This window comes from Varanus komodoensis, unplaced genomic scaffold (genome assembly GCF_004798865.1).
Source record: "Varanus komodoensis strain SLA01 unplaced genomic scaffold, ASM479886v1 scaffold4, whole genome shotgun sequence".
Classification (NCBI taxonomy): domain Eukaryota; kingdom Metazoa; phylum Chordata; class Lepidosauria; order Squamata; family Varanidae; genus Varanus; species Varanus komodoensis.
In genome coordinates this window covers 4,848,311-4,871,293 of record NW_025335941.1, presented here as the reverse complement: position 1 = coordinate 4,871,293, position 22,983 = coordinate 4,848,311, and the positions used below count along the sequence as shown (strand labels likewise).

Here is a 22,983-nt window from a genome sequence, read left to right as displayed (position 1 = left end):
TGTCATCATTGGCTTTCTGTTCACAACTCGAGCTCTTTGTTTAGCTAATTTATTTTACATACCAATACATTTAAATGGAAAATTGCTAATATAAATATGGTGACATTGTTTCATAATATAAATATTTAGACTGCAGTCTCATGCGCACTTAGTTGGGAGAACATATTGTTGAGTTCAGTGCAACTTATTTCTGAGTAAATCTATATAGAATTATGTTGTAAGTCATCCTTTTCCTCTTTTATAGCATAACCACTATGTTTCCTTCTGGTATTTTAGCCTCAAGCAGATGCCAAGGTGAATGGTACAACTCAGTCTTCTCCTCCTACCTCGTTACAGAGGTCCGATAGTAATCAGCCGATGCTTCTCCGTGTAGTGGGCAGTCAGACTTCAGAATCTATGGGTAAGATGAAACAGATCCTTCTCTTTCTTTCTTTCTTTCTTTCTTTCTTTCTTTCTTTCTTTCTTTCTTTCTTTTTGAAAGATGGGAACAGTCTACAGTGTATGCTCAAATATTGGGTGAATACTGTTTCAGTTGGTGGCTAGCTTGGATCCCGTCCAAACAGTCACAGTTTCTTTTGGCAGTTGTGTTTCTTTGTAGGCAATCCCAATTTCATTTTGCTGCCTAGGACTTCTCATTTTCTTTACATTCAAACAACAAAATTTTGCTATTTTACCCCTGGCGAGTGTGATCAATTCTAATTGCAAGTACTGTATATTGTGCTGTTGCATGATGGCTGCAGGCTCATTGGTTCTGTCTGAGACATCACAATGAGTAGGATAACTCTCCACTTGCCTTCTGTAGAATTCTTAAAGTTATATTTTCTTGTGTTTCTGAATAGGCTTTTCCAAGCTATGCTTTAACCATTCAAGTACAGCAGGCCTCCTGTAGGCATTAAAATGAAAAACTAGGGCATACCGGGAAGGGTATCTCCACCCTTCCACTGGATGCAGGTGGTCCTTTCACTTAAAAACAGGGTGGATTTTTTCCCTTTTTAGTATTGCAGCAAAGTGGCATGAAGTTCCTTTCTTGGCCCACATTCCTCAACTTAAACCAAAATAATAAGTTAGTACCACTGCATTCAGCCCCATCCCAATCTGCAACCCTTTCATTACATGAAAGCAACTTATTGTGCTAGAGAAATTGTATCAGTATTAATGCAAAAGTAGTATTAAGGAAATTGTCATATATGGAATGTGGGGGACAAGCAGGGGTGGAGTGACTGGGAAATTCCCCAAATGTCATTTCAGGCATTTTTATGCTCCTCAGCTGGCTTGAAAGTATTGGTATAAATAATTTTAAAAAAGGCACCAAGAAGAGAGAACTGGGAGTGGAATTGTTTACTTTCTGGAGGCTGGGATAGCAACTGCTTGCCACAGGAGAAGATTCTCTGGGGCATGAACTGAGAGACGCTTGCTGAATTTCACAGCACTGGGATGCCTGTAAGAAGCAGAGGCCAAACTGACAGCATAGCAGGGTATGCTCTGCATCTTAGCAGCATGGCCTATACAAAACCTCAACGAAAGGTTCTCACATGAGAGCAGAGTATACATATTCTGGTGACTTCCTGACTGAACAGCTGCAGTGCTTTGTGTGGAGGGCTGCTTTTGACAATGGATCAGGAGTATCGTTTGTTTTCATTCTTTCTGTGAGCTACCCCAAGAACTACATTATATGGCAGCCTATAAATACTATAAGTGAAGATACATATTTTAGAGCACAAGATACTAATTCTCAGAGACAGAATGTCTCTCAATACTGTGGAATTTGCAATCACATGTCACCATGATGGCTGTCAATTTGGATGGCTTTGAAAGGAAATTTGACAGCTCTGTGGGAGATAAGGCTATCAATGGCTACATGTCGCGATGACCATATATTCATTCTAGTATCATTTAGTACCAGTTGTTAGAAAACACAAGTGGTTCAGGATTTGCTGTTTGCACTCATGGCCTGCTGTATACTTTCCATAGGTATCTGGCCTTTGTGATTGCATAATGCTGCACTAGATGGGTCCTTTTTGGTCTAATCCAGCCTAGCTCTTCCTGTGCCCTTAAAGGGAACAAAGCAAAATTTTGCTGATCAAGCTAATCCCACCTGGTGACTCTTTTATAAGCATTTCTATTCTCTGCATAATAGTTGGTATTAGCAGCAGCAGTGGCAGCAGCATGATGGATAAATTAAGCAGTTGTATCAGATGCTTTAGACACAACAAGTAGTGTAAACTGCCCAAAAGATGCTATTAATTGGAGAGTGCAGAAATATGAATAAATAAATTAATTAATTGGAGGATTTGTAAAGATAGCAGGGAAGACAGCCATAGGGAGAGCTGTAACACTAACTGCAGGGACAGCTTGTGGTGAATTCAGCCTAACCTGTCTTAACCAAACTAATTCCCTCATATGTTTTAGATTACAACTCCCAACCTTCCTGATCATTAGGTGTGCTGACTGAAGCTGGTAGTTGATATCCAAAACATGTGGAAGGGACATGGTTTGGGGAAGCCTAAGCTGTTAAAATGAGCAAGAATACCTGAGCCCTTAGTGACAAGGAGTACTTGGCATCTCCCAAAGGGAGTTCAGCCCCATCTAAAACAGACTGGATCATCTTTCCCAAGTACACCTTATTAGCACTGAGCTTCAGTTTTTTAGCTGTCTTCTAGCACATAACCAAGATCCATCACTGATTTAACTCTTTCACCACTTCATTGATGCGAGCATCAAAGAAAAATAAAATTGAGTGTCATCAGAATATTGATGGCACTTAATCTGAAATCTTCGGATGAATTCTTCTCTCATCTTCATAAATGTTAAGCAGTTTTATGAACCCAACAACACAAGTCCAATGTTTCTGAATAGCTTCCCCCAAAACCACCCTCTGTAAACAGGAGTAGAAACATAGTATTGCCATGCTTCCAGTTCACATAGCTGGTTCATATCTGATTGGATCAAAATATACTAATGTGAACACAGTCCTTCTGTCCTTCTCCTAATATCAAGGCAAGCAAGGTAGTTTCTTTGCCCAAACAAATCAGGTCTGAAACTTGATGGAATGGATCCTGAAAAACAGTTTATCCATAGAGCCTGGCATTGTAAAGCCACCACCTGCTCAAGCACATTACCAAAGAAATTGAATATATACAGCTAATTATCATTGTCACAAGCCTTGGGGTCCAAGGAAGACCTTTAAAAGTACTATTTTTTCAGTTTATGAATTATCTATTGCTGGAACTCTCAGTATGACATCATGTTTAATCAAAACAATCACAATAAAATCAATAATAAAATCATTTTCAAGAACTACAACCATTTTTAAAGTATTTTATTTATATTCTTATTGATACTTCAGGGATTTTTTTAGAGGCAAAGTCACACAATTGCTTCTCCAAAATAGTCAGGACTTCAAACGTCAGTGATTTTTATTTTAATACTAAAGCAATGTTATAATCCATAACTTATTTTACTGACTGGGCTGATTTCTGATCGAGAATTGAATGACTTGGATGGGACCATGGCTGATGGAGATTTTTCCCTTTTTAGACGCTGATGTTACATGCTATATTTGTAGATTGTGCCTTGGTACCTTTTCTTCCATATATTTATTTCCTTCCTCTTTATTATTGTACTTTGTGAAAACATTTTTTTAAATGAAAAGAATAGTGTGATCTTCTCCTTGCAAGGCATGTATCATTTGTGGAACCAGCTAGTTAGTCTCTGCTTTATAGATGTCATCAGCTGGGACAGCAGTCAGTCATAATGACCACCCCTGGCCAAGCATTTTTTCTACATCCTCAAACCACATTGCCTGGACATCATCTTGGAATATAACTGATCTTATTGTCGAAGTGTTTATTGTCTCACAACATGCCTTTGAAGTTCATATATTACATTCTGTGAAAAGGAAGATAGAAGTGTAGGCCCTGAACCACTCAAAAAAAATGTCTACTCGGTGACATTCTGAATATGAAACGGTGATAGTGAAGTACTGTTTCTTCATCACTGATAACAAACAAGTCCAATAATGAGTTTTCACTTATGGTCAGATGTTTATTATTCACTGCACTTGTATGCCACTCAATAATAAAATCTTCTCTGGGCATCCAATAAAAGACAAATAATAACACCAAAAAAAGCTTTAGATAAGAAAGCCAGTAGCATATGATAAAACCAATAACCAGCGATAAAAAAATACAACAAAAAATTCACAAAAGCATTGCAATTTTTTCAGCTTCCAGAACATAGTATAATTAAGTATGTCAGTGTTTAAAAGCCTGGAAAATGAAATAAACTTTTTTTGCCTTGCACCGATCAAAGCCTATTTGGGGAAGGTGTTTCATGCAAGGGTTCTACAGGTAAAAAGGCCCTTTCCCTAGTAGCTACCCAGTGACAGAAGGACAGGAAGTACATGTAGTAAAGGGCCTCCAAAAATTATATGAGAGTCTTATAATTAACCTGGTCCCAGGCTGTTTAGGGCTTTAAAGGTCTGGAATTGTTTTGAAAAGTTTGGCCAGCCCAAAATAGGACAGCAAGACTTTACTGGAGCTGGACAGTCTTTTACATTGGTGCTTTGGCATCTACTTAGCAGTCAATTTCCAGGCCGAATTCAAAGCATAACCACTCATACAACATGTTGCAGTAATCCATCAATATTGCATCTTCATGAACTTGGCCAGGGGCGTATTGCACAGCTGAGGCTAGTGTACCAACTGGTTCTTCCTAGGGATGTCTGATCTGGCTTATGGTCGCATATGCCTTATTTGCATGTCATTTGGACTACCGTACTATGTTCTGTGTTTTCGCTATTTAGAAACTGGAGCTCATTCAGAATGCTGCAGGGACTGTAGACCAGCGCAGGTTACAATGTGCAAGTACTTCTTACCTGCTACAATTGTTCCCCACTTCTGTAAAGCAGCATACAACTTGGGACCAGGCTCTCTGAATGACTGCCTTCTCCCATATAAACCTTCCCAGATCTTAAGATTTCAGGAGAAGCCCTTCTTTTTGGTGTGCTTGGTGGCTCTGCAAGAGAAGACCTTCTCCTTCATCACTTCCGCATGGTGGAAGTCTTTGCCAAAGGAAGCTCGGTTCACTCTGCTGTCCCTTTGCCAAAGTGCAAAAACCTCTTTATTCAACCAGGTCTTCAGCATATAAGCAGATTTGTTGTATTGGATGTCGTTTATATTCCATGATAGTTGTATGTTTATTTGTGTTTTAGTGAATATTAAAAATATTGTTCTAATCAAGTTTCATTTATGTTTGTAAGTATTCTTCTTCATAGAAAGGTGGGATACAAATGATAAGCAGCCCCCAACCTTCAATCTACGACTTAGTTTAGCTGATGAACTATCTTAAAGAAATGCATCGTTCTGCTTATGCCATTGTATAAACTCCAGTGTACTTGAATAAAACTCCAGTGTGCTGCTAGTTTCTGTGATGGCACAGTTTTGTGGATACATGATAGCCACCCTTTGGAAATCTTATTAAATAGCTAGGTACCAAGATGGTTACCATGTGGTAAGCTGTTTTTAGCAGCTAAGATTGCTTTTTCTTTATGCTACCACAAATTGCCAGATCAGACCAAATTAAAACAAAAAAACCATACACCCATTTATCCAGTCTGTGTGATGAGCTGCTGCACCACAAGAAATTTGTTAAAGTGATATCCACCAATTGAATTAATTCAGGTATTTTATTATGTTTTAAAATTAACTCTTCCTTGGATTAGCTGTCTGATATTAAAAGGTTGAAAGGTAAGGAAGCAAAAGAAGGATGACTTCAAATCATACTAGAAATTTTATAAAACTTGTAAAATGCAAATATTGCAAATATACATTGACTGCTGGAGTGTACCAAAGAATTTCAGAAGATCAGGCCGTGCTTTATATACTACTGCAAAGCCTTTGACTGTGTGGATCATAAGACACTATGGATAGTCCTGAAAGAAATGGATGTGCCTCATTTATAGTTGCTTTGTCACTGGTCCATAGAATGTATTTAGAAAACAAATGTACTATGCTTCGGTAAATCTTCCAGAGCAGACTTAAGAGTATAAATAATTTGTTATGCAACTTTTACCTAGCCAAATTAAATTGTCAAAATTAATACTAATATAATTGTGTATTTGTCAGCTTGTCAAGATTAATACTAATATAATTGTATTGCATTATGTTGTATTGTACAATTTGTCAGCTCTGATTTACTTTGCTATGAAAAACATTTCCAGTCTTGCCATGCCACCATTGAAATGCAGCTTATGACCACAGAAATTGTAGTAATGGGAGGTTCTTATTCATTGTAACAATTGCTGTCACCTTTTTCCTGGTATAGACACTTAAGACTTGTATTACTTCATAAATGAACTTAATAAATGAGCATAGTTAGCTGCGGCTATTGGGGAGGTATAAAAATAAACAAATAAATAAATGGCCCAAGCAAGGCAATTTTGAAAGAGATGAGGGAACCTATGTGTTTTGGCCCGTATAGTAAAACTACTATTAGATTATTAGCCAGGAAGGTTCATTTAAAAATGAAAAGATTTCAGTAAGATGAATTAAATACACTTTGGCTACAGTGCAGCAAAGGCACCCTTGCAGAAGTCCCAGGTGAATCGCTCAGGATCACAGGTTTGCAGATAAGAGCCCTGTATATAGAGCAGGTGCTTTCCTATGGCTGTTATCCCATGGCACTGCATTTGTGTTTTGGTTTGCTCAGGTGAGGATGATCTGCTCAGTCCTCCCCAGGACACAAGCACAGGGTTAGAAGAGGTCATGGAACAGCTCAACAATTCCTTCCCAAGTACAAGAGGTAAGCTTCGTTTCTCAGAAGCAAAGATCAGCTGTTAAATTATACCTAGTGCAGCTTCCTTGCAGGTAAGTCTTATACTTGAAAACCATTGCCTAGATGAACATTTTTGTATAGGAAAAAAGATCACATTGTGAAATCTTTCTAAAGCCTCTATCGAAGAACACTTGGATTTTACTGCAAAAAGTACGTGATCTGAAATGCTTTGTAGAAGAGACACAGTACATACATCTCCATATGTATTACAGTCACAATGCCATCACTTGGATTCACAGAAGCCTGTGCTTGGATGTGCAGGTGGATTTCTTTTGCTTGTGAGACCATTCATTCATTTCAGCAAAGGAGGCCAATCTGCATGTGCAACGGAGCTTTTGCATTCAAAAGGAAGGTATAGCTCGGGACATTCATACTTTATGATGTGTTCTCCCCCACCTCAGCTCCTTCTTTCATCAATTCCATTTTATTTCAATTCTCACATCTGTGTCCTTTCCCATTTTCAAATTTCTGAACTTGCACATGCACATGCACGTGTGCACACACATCAAAGCTATCTGGCACAAATCTTGCCATTTTTGGTGCCAGCTTAAGGTAGCCCTTTGTACTGAGGCTTTTAAAGATCTATCTGATTATTCAGGGGCTTGAGGGGATGACTCATCACAAAGATTTGCTTTTACAGCATTATTCACTGTGTGTTTTTAGCAGGTTTTATTTTTTAATTTATTTGTTTCTTTTGATTAGATTTTATGGCACTTCTTTAATATTTTATTGTATTTTTTTAATGTACTATGGTAAGCTACCCAGAGAGCCTTGGCTATTAGGCAATATAGACAAGAAAATAAGAACAACAACAATAACACACTTGGCACCAGAAGCAGAATGCAACCCAAAGCCATTCTAACCAAACATGAAGTAGAATGGCATGCAGTTGGAAGCTCTTCAATTTTTATTTGTCTGATTTTTCTTCCTTTGTCAGATTGAGAACAGATAGTGTTTGAATAATGTTTCCAATAAACGTTTAGCGTTCAAGAAAAGGTCACTGCTGAATCTGGCTACTACATTATAACAGGAATGTATAAAATGTGGATCAAAGTCTGCTGGTAGATCTCTGAGTGACTTGCAGTAAATCAGCAAGGGTTTCTGACTTACACAAATTTAACAGCAGCAATACCTGAATGCCTCTCTCTCTTTCCTGAAATAAAGAAAAATTGAGGGTGTTCAGGCAGGAAGGTGATCAAGAGTAGAGACTGGTGAGAAAAACCTAAGCATTCCATCCCGGTAAAGAAAAAAAATTCCTGGCTGAGCATGTGCTCAAGACTAAGCTTTTCTTTAATTCTAAGTGTATGCCCCATTGGATGACCATGCACACACTTGTTTCTAGTTGATGAATCTCAGGGAAGCTGATCCCACAAGGCTGCAGTCTGTTCAGTCTTGCAAAAAAGGGTGTGGGTTAGAGGAGACAGTGTTTCTATCTAGAGCAACATATTTGGCCATGCCACTGTTGGTAGGGCCAAGAAGAGGCAGTTTGGGAGCAGCTGGAAATGTACAAAAATTTTAGGTTCTCAGGTTAACACGGTACATCAAAGCAAGCCAGAAGCTGTGCCAGGCCAAGAGATCTGGCATTGTTAGTTCCTTTCTTTTGGAAGTGATGAGAGAGGAAAATTGGAAAAATGCCCTCCTCCTTCAACCCATACATTTCCTACCCTGAGTGGGACAGCCTAGCAAGCTTCAGAAGTGGCAGCAGTGCCACTACGGATCTTCCCACTGCAACGGGTAGGATTGCTTTGCCTATGAATAAAATAATTATACTATAAGTTTTATGTAGCATGTATTGCAGGAAGTTATAAATTACTGTTTGTATTATAGTAATGTCATTATTTTGATATTAGATTATAGGTGTTAGGCCATAATGAATATAACAGTATCTCTGGGGCAGCTAAATGTAAATCGGCAAACAGAAAAGCTATTCCAATATTTTCCATTTCCATAACTGCATGATTGTTGCACATTAGCTGACAATTGTAGAAGAGATTAGAGAAGAATATATTCCACAGGACAAAATATAAATTCTTCATGACAGTATTGGCTGGAGAAAAGAGTCTACTGAGATTAATGGAAAATTTAGGGTTATATTATATGTTACTTATATTATCTTATATTATTTTTTTCAGGCTTATGGGATTACAACTAGAACTTGTATGTGAAGTGTGATAAGTTTGATGTGCTTTTCACCCATTTTTCACAAACAATTCTATGAAGATAGATAGATAGATAGATAGATAGATAGATAGATAGATAGAATATATATAAAGGATTTCTGTGGTCTTTCCCCTTCCTTCCTTCCTTCCTTTAAAAGTGAAAAGCAATATTGTTCTATCATAGTTCCTCTCCACACACACAGTCTTGTAGCATCTCAACACATTTATTGTGGCATGACTATACTATATCCAGCTATATTTTATCATTTTCCTTTGAGAAGAAATACTGCATCATGTAGGAAAACCTAGCATGCCTTTGACCTATAATGGCAGATCTTCTGGAGGAAAACTAACTTATGTCATTGTATTTTCTCTTTGTTTTAACTTTAAAAACTGCTAATAATGCCTAAATTAGTAGAGGGGTCTTTGCATTCAATGCAAAGCTGAAGGTTGGTTCTGAAGGTGGTTTTACATCCATTACTGGGAATTTCTGCTGAGTTTCTGATCATTGCTGCCCCAAAGGAATTTGCTTTTTCTTATAAGATGTACAGTTTCCCTCCACATTCCTTTTAGCATGCTGCTCAAAGCAAATTCATAGTGGCTGCAGCTGCTTTTTCACAGCTGTTGTGCTAATTCAAAACAGATGTCAAAGCCAGAGGTCTGACATTTGGTGGAAATGTAGTATTAAATACCACTTTAGTGGTTTATTAAACCCTGCAAGGTAATAGGTCACAGAACAAATTGCTTTCACACTATACTCGTGTCTTGTGGGAGTTTTGTATATATCCAATGGGGGTTTTACTGGTTCATTTGTTTACATGTTCAAGAAATGTCAATGAAGTGTGAACTCAAAAATCCAATTTCTAAGCTGTGAGGTATGTAGAAGACATATGGGGCTTCCTTAGGACAAACAGCTTACTGGCCCCAAATAAAAGAAGGTTAAGCACATCAAGTCATGTTGAAATCAATGGGATTATCATGTCCTACTGATTATAATAGACATCACTCAAGGCCACAATTCTGAGAAGCTGAGTTCTGTATTTGTAGAGATTTTGGGGATATCTATAACACCTATTGAAGATTTGAGAATTTTAGAGGATAATAAATTTGACAAAAGGCCAATATTTCCATCACAAAGCTTTGTGGATAATCTGAGTCTGATGTGATACTTTCATTAAGACACTAGTTGATTTTTCTTCATGTGGTTTTAACCTGGCAGGCCCTAACATGTATTTGTGGTTCTGTTCTCTGCGAACACATCAGTCCCAAGAAGCTGTTTCTATCAGGACTAATGGAGTGTCAGTTCTATTAAAGTGTACAGTTGTCATTTTGATTCAAGCCCACTAAGTTCACGCTGCTCAAATGACAGTGCAGAAGGGGAGCATTTTATTTTATTTGACTCGGTACTTGCAGTGAGCCTGCAAGGACATTTTCTAAAAATAATAGTCTGTTGCCCTCTTTGTACTGTAAGAGGAAGGGACATAAGAGCCAAAAGATTGTCAGTATGTCCAAAGGCTAGATAATGCATAGTTTTGTGCATACACGAGAGATGTGTTTAGGAGCACTTTCCTGATTCTTCTGTTGAAGTCTACATAAATTCCTTGAAACTGCAGCCCACATGGAAATAACATACCACATGTAATATGCCATTTTCCAGCAAGGAATAATATGACTTCAGTAACTCCAATGCTAGTCATGACTAAGCCACCATTAGTGGAAAAGTGCCAAATGATCCTTTAAGATATCTGTGTCCATTTTTTAAAGAAAAAGATAAATTAGGGACTTGGGACCTCAAATCTTGAGAATCCATTAACAGTTTCTAGGTGTGATTGTTGAACTGTAATGATAGGAACATGCAACTTGAATGCTTCTCAGGAGAATTGCTTAGCCAAAATATGACATTCTCTGCACTTAAAAGCATTGTAATATCTCAGTTCTCTTTTTAAAAAATGTCTGTTTTGAATTTCATTCCATAATGAACACTGAAGTACTTCTGCATTTGTGTTTTTCCCATTTTTCTTTCTGATACTTCTGTTACTAAAGGAAGAAATATCCCTGGAAAGCCAGTGAGAGAGGTTAGTGAGTTGACACCCACTGCAATGGCTTCCTGTTTGCCTCACTCTTATTATTGTCTGGCATTCGTGGCACAGCATGTGTGTTACTAGGTACATTTTGTAGATGTGTTCTAATATGTAATACCTCTCAACTCTACATCCAAAAGATTAAGAATTGCTATTTCTATTAGGTCCCTACAGAATAGGTTAACTTGCCAAGGGAGAATTAAGATGAAACTGTTACCATAAAATCTTTTTTATGGTTCATAAGGTGTGAAATCATAATTTGGCTTTAGCCTGTGCCCTAAAACCATGTGAAAGACTTAGCTACAAATGTTTATAGGAAAATAATATTCTGCGTTCCTTTAGAAGAGATGGTTGAGAGGTATAAACATATTCCTTAAGCTTGCAAGTTCAGCACTGCACCAGCTAGAGTGGCACTAATACGCAGGGCCTACATTGCGCTCCATTAAACTACAGATACAAGTGAATAGAATGTGATACCACCAGGACCATTCTGCAAAGAGATCCCACTCATACCACAAATGAGCTTTACCACCACGCTTCCTACCTTCTAGTTGGGTCTGCCCCATAAAGACTTTTTGGGGCCAGAAAATGTTCTGTTTTTGTAGGACTGGATACTGGACTTTGCAGTCCTTCCGAGAAAATTTCTGCCGTCTTGGGTGTGTGTTTAGGGCGAGTGGGTGTTTTACGCTTCACTTTTGTGGCCTCTGTGCATTACACATATGAGTTCTGAAGCTGTGCAGGGCCTGTTGTCTGGAAGATTTTCCTAGACAAGCTCATTTGATAGCATAGCTTGTGATGATGATGGGAGGCATCTGCACCACAGGATGTTGGTTGCCTCCTTGCTGTCTCCCATATCTGAGTTGGTAATGGTTGAAGATAATGCTGTGGCATGCCATTTTGTGGAGTACGAAACCAACAGCCATTCAGGCCTGGACTAGTATGCTGATCTGGCCTTTATCAAGAAGATGTAGTGGGATGAGATTGGGCAAAAATCTCCCCCATTAGGGTTTTCCATGTTACAGCAGGCAAGACTTGGCAGTGGGTGGGGTGAACAGGGAGGCAAAGGTACAATCGTTTACCATGATTGTATCCCTTGGTCCAGGTGATCCAACCCACAGTCTAAGTTTTGAATGTGTGCATCTGAAGGTGGGTATTAGAGATAGTGTAAGGGCAACCTCTCCTGATATTTCTGCTGGACCTTTTATTGACTTTTGAGACTTCTGACCATGCTATCCTCCTAAGGCAACTGTCTGAGTGGGGACTGGGAGGTACTATTATATGGGTGTTCAAGTTCCTGAAGGTCTGGTCTCAGAAGGTGGTGGTGAGAGATTGCTGTTCAATGTCATGGCCATTGGCCGGGGTAATATATATATTGATGTTAGTTTGTCCTCCAGGATATAGGATGCTAGTGTTTAAAAATAATAAGAGTTATTTGTCAATAATTAGAAATATTATTGAATATGCATAGAACCTAGAATTTGTCTCCTTTTCTATAAGTTTTCTTTCTTTATATAATATAAAATGTGTGATGCTACAAAATGCTTATTATGGAATATGCACACTAATCAAGGTGGTAAAATTGGATTAAAGGTCTGAAGAGATGGAGAAATACTTGTGATTAAGTTACAGTTATGCAGGTCACTAAGCGATAAGGCTTCATTTGGTCTGCCTCTACAAACAGTGGTTACTCCTATAATGTGCTTTCAGTTAGAATTTAGTATTGGATAAAATGGAACTCCGTGGGACCCCATGGCATAACTGCCGTGGTGCAGAGCCACAGTTCCCCAGTGACACCATCTGGAATCAGCCTGCCAGGTGCGAGTGGAACGACTGCAAAGTAGTGCCTCCAACCCCCAACTCAGTCAGAAGAATACCGTGGTCGATGGTATCAAAAGCCCTAATCCGAACCCTAAAACAAATCATAGAAACAGTATAGGTAGATGACAGGAATGGAAATACATTTTAATTGTCTAATTACACTAGTCATCCAAAAGTGATATCACTAAAACCTTTGATGTCTCACTGTTCATATGCATAGAAGCAAATTACCAAGTGACAAACACAGCTTTTCAGCTGTGTTTTCTCTCCTTTTCTGTGATGAAAGTCAATAACTAGAACCCAGAACTCCCATACCCCAGTCCAAGACTCTCACCACTGCTTGCTAGTGATGTGTAGTGGACCATTCTGTGAATCATTTCCATAAATATTCTTACATTAACAATTAGGTAGATTAAATATTAGACTAAGTACTCTATAAAGTCAAATCAAAATGGACCTACCAACTTGGACAAATCTGAAGCAGCCTCCATAGTATGACCATAATATGTAGACCAGCCCTGAGTCACGGCCTTTTGAGAAAGATTCCATACGAGGAGCACTTAGGCATCATTTTTAATCCTTGTTTGCTATTGTTGCCTCTTTGGTGAGCATAACCATTGAACCACCATCCTCTTCATGAATTCTGAGGCTGTTAACAAAGGTCTTCCTTCATCTGCTTCCACCAGCAGAAGAGGTAGTGAGCAAAACAGTACTGTTTTAGAAGTTCCACTCTTTTGTCAATACTCTCTCCCCAGGGAGATTCTGCTGGTGTAGATTTTTTCTGTTTTGCAAGAGGGTGATGCTCATTTATTTGCTGAGGCTTTTTATGCCCGTTGGTGTTTATTTGTTATTTAAATGGTGCAGAATTGTTTTACTTGCTGCCTTCTAGTATATATAATTTTAGTTAGCTTTGTAAACCATTTTTAAGAGCTAAAATGTATGGTATAAAAGTTACACAAATGAAATATGCAGTTGGTGTAGTCAGCAGAATATTGGATTTAACATTGGAAATCTTATTCCAAATCCTAATTTAGAACTACACATGAAGACACAGCTTAGATACTTTGAGCATTCCCAGTTTTGCACGAAACTAGCCTGATAGAATTTGTACTGTATTGTGGTTTGCTTGCACAAGGTGATTCCTGCCAGCCATGTGGTCATTTCATCTTTGTCCAAAAACCAGGAATGTGAGAACTGCAGAAATGCACACAGAATATACATTGAGCCCAATAGAATATATGTGCATATACACCCCAAAACATTACATGGTCCTCTGAGTCTGCCTGGCCATTTTAATTTGCTGATTTGACTTTTCATGCTGGTCTTTTCCCTCTAACATGCTTATATCCACTTTCTCTGTTTCTGCTGTTTCTACAGTGTGATAACTCATAGTATATCAAGATACAGCTTTATTAGTAATGGATTAAGATAAACTACCACCTAACTAAAATACATAAATCCATCAAATTTAATGTATTGACATTATAAATAATATAAAGAGTATTAGAGCAAGTCAACCAAGAATAACAAACTTAACCTGACATATCCAGCTTTTCTCCCCCTCCCCCCTTGTTAATGGAATATATACAAACAATTTCCTTTAATTAGGAATAGTGTTTTAAAAGATTCAGTAAATTTATGTAGGTTGGTTTAACTCTGCATTTTGGTCACCAGTGGCAGTTTCGCCAGAGACCTTACTCTCATTAACATCAATTAGCACTTTGGCAAATTTTGCAGTCAAGTTGTTTGGGTTGATTGCGATTGATCAGGTTAGCAGTTACTTACTTTAATTGATTCATTTTCAAACACTTGTATAACAGTCTTTCATGCACATTTAATTTTGGAATTTCTGCCAAGGGTTTTCATGCATGAACCTTTGAAATTGATTTGCTCGGTATACCCTTTTAAAAACTCAGTATGGTGCTAGCTGAAAAAATCTTTGTAGGGTTCACAGAATTTTGCTAGTAGTTAGCAGTGTTAAAACTCCTCAAATTATTTGACAATTGCCCTTGCATGAAAGTGTTTATCGTTTTATGTTGTTATCTAACTGTGTGTCTGTCTGTCTGTCTCTCTCTCTCTCTCTCTCTCTTGTATAGTGCACCACAAGGGAGTCTTCAAAAGTAGCCACAGCACAGTGTCATTTGTGTAATCTTTTTGCCCTTTGTTTTACAGGCCACAATGTAGGCAGCCTTTTCCACATGGCAGACGACTTGGGCCGAGCAATGGAAACTCTAGTGACAGTGATGACTGACAACAAGATGTTAGAATAGCAAGATGTGTTTTACAACTTCAGGCATACCCGCATGGTTTTTATAATATTCATATGAAAAGGATTAGACTGTAAGCGTTTACATGAAAACAAATCTATATTTTTGTGAAGGGTAGTGGTACTATACTGTAGATTTCAGTAGTTTCTTAAGTCTGTTATTGTTTTGTTAACAATGGCAGGTTTTACACGTCTATGCAATTGTACAAAAAAAAAAAACTATAAGAAAACTACATGTAAAATCTTGATAGCTAAATAACTTGCCATTTCTTTATATGGAACGCATTTTGGGTTGTTTAAAAACTTTATAACCGTTATAAAGAAAGATTGTAAACAAAGTGTGCTTTATAAAAATAACTTTATATAAATCCCTATAAAAAACAAAAAAACAAAAACATAAGGCAGTGCATTTGTTTAGCATCACTTCAGCTCTGTAATTGTACCATGTTCTGTGTTCTTTTCTTTACAAATCAAAAAGAGAATTTCTGCAGCACCAAAACTAGTACATTTCTCATTGTTTGTTATCTGACTAGCACTGGCTTAAAATACGTTTGTTCTAAACTTCCAGTTGAGGTAGCTTTTTCACCTCCTTCCAAGTAGAATTAAGTCTTATTGGAATTATCCAGCTAGTTGGCAATAATATGAAAGAGCACATTACATGACAAATAGTATCTTCAGAGCTTGCAAAAATATAAAGACAAATTGAATCAGTAATCAGTGTTCCTGATGTTTCCTCCAGTACTCTGAACCTGAATGTTATTAGTAAACACAAAATAGGAATTGCCTTACCGGATTATACCTTTGGACTTTATTGTCCGGTATCCTGCCTCTGGCACTGGCCAGCACCTTAATGCTATGAAGTAGAAGTTTGCTTTGCTTTCATGCCCTGCAACATCACCCTTTCAAGAAATCCCACATCTGTGTGTGGAAGGATGAGGACTAGGCTACAGGTACTCATCTGTAATCTACTTGCATCCTGAAAGACTGAGTTATCTTATCATTTAATTTTAATTTTTATGGTACCAGCATTATTTGAATGCTGAAAATTGCTTAATCTCTTAGAAACAAAAATGGTCACAACAGATTTGCCTTGCAGCGAGTTCCAAGTTGCTACAGCAATTTGATTAAATAACAGGAAAGAGTGAGAAACAATTATACTTCTTTCCACTTGGTGTGCAACTGAAAGTAGCCACACTGCTTCCAGAGAGTTTGGTCATCCAAAACAAATAATCTTGTTCCTCCCTAGGTCTTTCTACAAGTAATACCGCACAATTAACAATGACTCAGGAGAGGGATAACAGAAGATAGATGTTACATAACAGCTCCTCAGGTTTACTATTCTAAAATTGTGAGGTGCTGTTAACAAAAGCTTTACCATTTCATTTCATTTCACTTCCTTCCACCAGCCTTTAACACCACTGTCCAAAAATAGAACTTCAACATCTAATTCATGTTAATATTTTGCAAGAGTAAAATCTGTTACCTCTTCTTGTATGAAGTGTAATTAAAACTTGGGAGAGAAAAAATATTTTATTTTTAATGCTAGTTAACATTAAACATGGGTAGTCATGTTATTTCTACCTCACTTTGGTTTTGTGGTGTTCCTGACAATTATGTACAGAAGTTATTACATCATCACCACTTGTCCATCGTGTAAACAGTTCTTACCATTTTAACAACAATAAATTTACAAAAAAGTATTAAAAGTGTAATAACTTGTAAAGGAAACCCCAAACACACAATTTCATAATAAATGTTTTCTTTTGTGACCTTTGGGTACAATCCATCGTTGTGTGAGTACAAAGCCCACATGCTAAAGAATTGGCACAGGCTTCAAAAGACTCCTGTTGCTGCCCCATCCCTTTCCCACCCTTTAGCACTTAGAGGAAATTGTGTCTGCACGCTGCTCCCCCCCCCGCCCCGCTTTGAAGCATCCAGCCTTCCATCTTGCCCAGAGGTACATTTCTTAAGATCTAGTAGCAATGCACACTGAGGAGAAGGGCAACAGAGCTACTGCGTCCTATGCCAATTCTACCCTACGCAGGCATTTTTCTTATACTGGGATAGACCATGCCTTTTCTTTATCACTGGGTATCCTTCACATTCAGATAGCCTTTATTTAGGAAAGTAAAGCATAGGGTTTATGGGGTGGGATTCCTTTTTTTTCTTTCATGCTGTTTAAGTTGAAAGTTCTCTTGGGTACATGATTGTTTTCATCAGGGGTTTTTTTCCTTTGTTTTCCTTTATAGACATTAGTTTTGAAGTGAGTCTGTCAAAAATATTTAAAAGAGTTTAAGAGCTTTATTGCTGCTTTTTGAGCATTTCTTTGGGAATATTTCATGTTCCTTATATCCACAAACTATTAAACTGTAAAACATTATCAGTGTAACTGAATAACTATCACCTGGCATGTTATACCATTGTTATCGAGTATCAGTTTATTACTTGGGTATCATAATCAATTGTGTTCTAACATCAACACTGTAACATTTACTAATTATTTTTATAAACTTCAGTTTTACTGCATTTTTCACAAGATATCAAATTTCACCAAATATATGCCTTACTTATTGTATTATATACTGCTTTACTGTGTATATCAATAAAGCACGCAATTATGTTATAAAAATAAGTGTGTCATTTTTACGGGTTGTCCAGCATTTAATTTGTGCTTCTCCTTCCCAGAGTGCCGTTATAGATTTCAACTGGGCAGAATGCCACCTTTCCCATTTCTGAATTCACTTCTTCCCCCAATGTAATTAATGTCCTGCAGCTAAAGACTCCATGGCCAAAAGCCAACAGCAATGCCTGTTTTTAAAAAGCACCTTTTAGAAGGGAGGGGGCTAAGCTTACTGTAATACCTTGTTCTTTTTCCTTCTTGTGGCTTAATTTGTAAGCCAAGACATACATGAGATCACATAAGAAATCTTGTATGGTGGTTGAAAACTTTTTTTATGAAAACAGCCTTGTTAAGTTGTAAACAAAGTTTTGGTTCAAACCTCAAATACTTTTTCTAGATGAAGCACTCCCTAAAATTCATATCAGTGGAAACACTGCTGCTTATATCCATCTCTCCACATGATTTCCACCTCTGACACCACATACTGCATTCAGTATTTGCATACAAGTGTTATCATATGCTCAGATAGGAAGTATTTAAACTCCTTTCCAAACTAAGCAGGAATGGACTTGTTTAGAGTTTGATTGCCAGAAATTGACTCTAGCTTTCTACGGTTAGGAGCTGGAAAATTGAGGATCATGCAGACACAATAGCCCCACTCTTATTCTTTCTTTTGTCCAAAGGCAACAAAGAATGCTTTTATGTTCAATTAATTTATCATCAGGAAATGGTGGCAGCACTTGACACTGGTACTGGTGTATAACTTTATTAACTGCCATCTGTAAAACAAAGCTAATTAATCTCTCACCATAGCTGTGGGCACTTAATCCCACTGCAAGCTTGAGACTGTATGTATAGGTATTCAGTAAAAAAAGGAGATTGGTGCCATCAGTTTTGATCATGTTGGTCATCCACTGGGGAGATTTAATTCTGGGTCCACCTGCCCTTCTTCTGCCAGATAACTTATGCACTGAAAGCAATTGTTCAGCAGACAGTCAAGACATATTTCTCCTACTGTGGGTTTGTTTGTTTTTTGAAAGTGAACATTACTTAGCTGTCCTGCTGCAGAGAATATATTATTCCCCATCTACTGTGGGCCAGGAGTATCATCGTACTAACAGTTAATCCGGTTATGTAGAACCCAGATTGTTTGTAATTAGGCATGAACACTTTTGAATAAAATAGCTGCAATATCTTAGAAATGGGACTCACTCAAACTGCAAGAGGCATTGAAGAGAAATGAGAGCTACTAAAAATCAGATCCTATATTATATTTTCCTCACTACTTTGCCAGTGAAATGATGTTTGGCTGATGCCCAAATGACTAACAGCACAATCCAATCCACTAGATGCAAGTGAATTACATTTCAGACACTTCTCTAGATCCAGTGCTAATATTTCTACAATGTGATAGCGATCATTAACACATAACTGTGAAAGATCTCTGCTGCTGCCACCATTAAAAGCTATTGCTGCTTTCATCATTTAGAACATATTTTTCTCTTATATTGGCTTTTTCTAAGTTTTGAAGAGCAGGTTGCTTAAAGGAGGGAAATTTCATTAGACCATTGAATCAGAAACCTATTCCAAATGCTGTAAAAAGCAACTTCTTAGTCACAGGCAAGGCAAAATGCAAGTTTTTAAGACACTGGGCAGCAAGTATCGTGTGTGCCATATTTCAAACTCAGCAAAGTGAAGGGCAGCAGCATTGGTTAATTTCCTTGGCTCATTCTTGTAAGAGGTCAAACTGAGGCAAAATAAACATAGGAAGCTGCCTTATGCCAGGTCAGACTATTCGGCCATCTGGCCCACAGTTACCTGCTTAGGGTCTTAAGCAAATGTCTTTCATGGCATCTGCTACTTAATCCTTTTTAAAGTGAGATGCCTGCGATTTGTACATGCAACACTTGTGTTAGTGGCATCATCTCCCCCACCCACTCCTATTTTAATAGCAGTGTTCTCCCTGTTCACATACATTTGTTTGGGATTGCAGCCTAATCCTTTCGCATCCAAAGGAGGAATAATGCACTCAGCCTGCCACTTAGACCTAAATTCTGAACAGCACCAGGTCGGGAAAAGCCATTCAAGCCATTTACACCAATCAACTTGGTCTTACCTCTCTCCTTTCAGCATAAATAAGAATAGACACTTTTGCAGAGCCTCTGCCTGACTGGAGATCCCACCACAAGAGGTAATCAGCTCCATTATCAATCTATTCTTATCATCCAAATGTTTTGCTAAATGTTCAACTGAAATCTACCTCCTCTACTCACCTATTAGATTAAATATTTGCTCTTTTCTTTCTATATTTGAGAAGTGCTGCCTGAAATTACATTAGCCTCTTCTGCAGCCAGACCATGTGTGTTCAGCTTGTGAGCCTTTCCAGTCTCAAGATTCCTTCACTGGTACTACTGTGTAGTGCCAGGCAATCTCCGTCCTATACCTGTGCATTTGATTTGTATTGTGGGGAAGATAAGTTTGTTTAGAAGCAGCGCTTCACATTAGCCTTGTTGAACTTCATTTTCAAAGAAGACTTTTTCATGTATCTTGAATTGTAAAGAAGAAGCCAGCTATGATTCAAAATATGGGTGTCCTTTAAAGTGAGAACTATGCCGTAGGCCAGACCAGGTGGGAAACCCCTTGGGGCCAGTTTGGGTCTTTGGGCTGTTATTCTGTTAGTTGTCCACCCTTTTCTCCAATAAACAAACAAGGACCTAGAGATGCTCCATATGGATTGGGGTGAGGACAGTTGCACTGCATGTTCATGAGTGCAAAGATGCAGAGAAAAGCTCATTCTTATCCCTAAATTGTCTAAAGGAGGGGTGGGCAACTTATGACCTTCTTAATGTTTTGACCTGAAATGCTCATCAAACCTCCTCATTGGCTATGCTAGCTAGGGCTAATTGAAACTGGACATCAAACCATCAGGTCAGCCACAAGTTCTCCATGGGCAACACATTGCCTACCCCCTGCTGCTACACAGAGGATCTTGGACTCTGCCAAACAGGGTGAGTTGTTATACAGTGGGGAACCTGCAAAACTGGACAACTTTTATGACAGAGCCTTCCATCAATGCAAGTCACATCCTAGCTCATTCCCCTGGTCTCTCTGTCTTTACCGCAGGCTCAACTGGCACACTCCTTGGAGGGAGAAAGTGAGGGAAGTCCTCACATTTCCAGATCTTGAGGGGGTCGGGTTAAATTTGACTAACCAAACTGATCCATTCCAGAATTTATTTTCACAACTACAGAGCTACAGTGTTGGGGATCATTGCAAGACTATTTACACCACCCTATCAAATCTTGTTATAAAATCTATAATTATGATATGATGCATGAGGAAGCAGATTAAGTTTGCATGGCTTGTGATGCATAATAATCCAAAGCACATTCCAAGCTTTAGCCATGCCTCATTCATGATCCCCAAAAGGAATCATGTCTCAATTTGATAAACAGAGCATTTTTTCATGGAAATGAAATGGATGTGTTATTTATATGTCATTTCTCTCACTTCATCCAAGAGGAAGTCATATGTAAACCTTGAAATAGCTAGACGGAAATGATTAAAAATAAGCATTTTGTTCACCTACAGAAAATGCTTGTATTTACCAATGCTAGCCTGAGAATAGTTGCTTCCTGAAAGTTTCTTTAAAATTGAAGGAAAAAAATTGCTTCTTTCACAGTAAACAAGCTAGGCTTCTTAGCAAGACCCAATCATTTAAAAATTTAAAGAGATTTTTATACTGAGAGGATGGTGACATCAGAATAACTTTAACCAAGAATCAGTGCGCCTTTACTACAGTTCACAGAAGCAGGAAACTTGCTACCTCAGAAAGGGGTGTAAAATGTTGCTGGTGTGCTGGACCTACCCTGGAAATGTAGATCTGTGTCAGCATATGCTTCTACCTTTCCCCAGCCTGGTTCTCTACAGATGTGTTGATCTACAATTCCTATTATTCCCATCCAGCATGTTCAATTGTCCTAATGGGCACCAGGATGAGGAAGGCTGTTTCTAACCCCCCTCCCCCGCCACCCCATCAACTTAATTTGACAAATGAAATGCTGAAAGAAGCCATGCCATGAGAAGGCAGGAAAAGGAGAAGAAGACAGTAGGGTCCAATTGAGATGACTTTCCAAGCTGAAACAAAATAAAAGTGGAAGAGCACAGCAAAAAGGCTTATGATTCTTAAGCAAGTCACCAAACCTGCAGCAGATGGGGTTATCGGGCAGAACAGAGAAAAGCAGCTCATGCCCTGAATTCCAGTGTGGTTGTAGTGAGGAACGGCTTCAGCAGTGTGAAAGAGTTTATATGAACAGCCACACACTCACTGAGAAAGGGAACCCACTGGTGAACACACCCAAACACCAGCTAGTGCAAACAATTCTAAGTCCCCTGCCACCAAGCCGTAACACCCAGACATCATCAGTCTAGTACAAGGTGCAGTATCACATTCATGTGTCGTTCAGATTTTGTGCTAGCAACACAGGCTAAGTTTTCAGTTAAGCAGCAAACCTGTATCTGAGCTTTAGGCTCCAGGCAAGGGCTCATATGACTGAGGGCCTTCTATATTGCATGTGTGTGCACGCGCATCAAATACACAGAAAACAAGGCAGGCCCAAAAAGAAAAAAAAAGACCTTTCTTTCCCCTTCTTTCCCCTTTTCTTTAGATGAGGTTTCTTGAGAAAGAGCTGCATCCATATATGGGGGCCCCCATGAACTGTGAAGTGGTACAGCCTAGACACATGCATAGCACTCTACTGTGCCCCAAGCACAAAGCGATGACTGTGTGTGCATCTTTGTCAGATTAACACTCACTGCGGACTGCAGAAGTCAAGTCTTATATAATCTAATGCACAGAATACAAACAGATGCCACATTTTATTGAAGACTTGAGGATTAAGTCAGGATGTAAGATCTGCCCATTTTAAAGATGAGAAAGAAGGGCAGCCAGTGAATGCATAGCAGAGAACTCAAAATATGCTGATCAGGTAACTCCAGACACTAAGGCGCAAATATATGCTAGCTGCAGCATATTGTCTAGAACAGGTGGGCAGAGGGTGCAGAGGGTGTAAGAGGAAGAAGCATGGAACTAATAGAGGGGGGTGGGAGAAACATGATGTGAGCACCATATATGTTCTTGTAAGTCAAGAAACTCACCAGCATGCACTGACATTTGTCCACTGCTCTTCTTGCAAGGTTTGCCAG

At 38.5% G+C, this 22,983-nt stretch overlaps 1 protein-coding gene across 8 annotated transcripts in view; it reads left to right on the top strand.

The window, feature by feature from the left end:
• DMD (dystrophin) overlaps nucleotides 1-17,790 on the top strand; it is a 994,758-nt gene extending 976,968 nt beyond the window's left edge. For all 8 annotated transcript variants that reach the window (XM_044441365.1, XM_044441364.1, XM_044441363.1 and 5 more), the window contains 4 exons: nucleotides 277-400; nucleotides 6,709-6,801; nucleotides 11,037-11,068; nucleotides 15,065-17,790. In XM_044441365.1, the coding sequence (XP_044297300.1) occupies nucleotides 277-400; nucleotides 6,709-6,801; nucleotides 11,037-11,068; nucleotides 15,065-15,076 (261 nt within the window). In that variant the 3' untranslated portion in view covers nucleotides 15,077-17,790. The remainder of the gene's footprint in view (nucleotides 1-276; nucleotides 401-6,708; nucleotides 6,802-11,036; nucleotides 11,069-15,064) is intronic.
• Nucleotides 17,791-22,983: the final 5,193 nt, after the last annotated feature.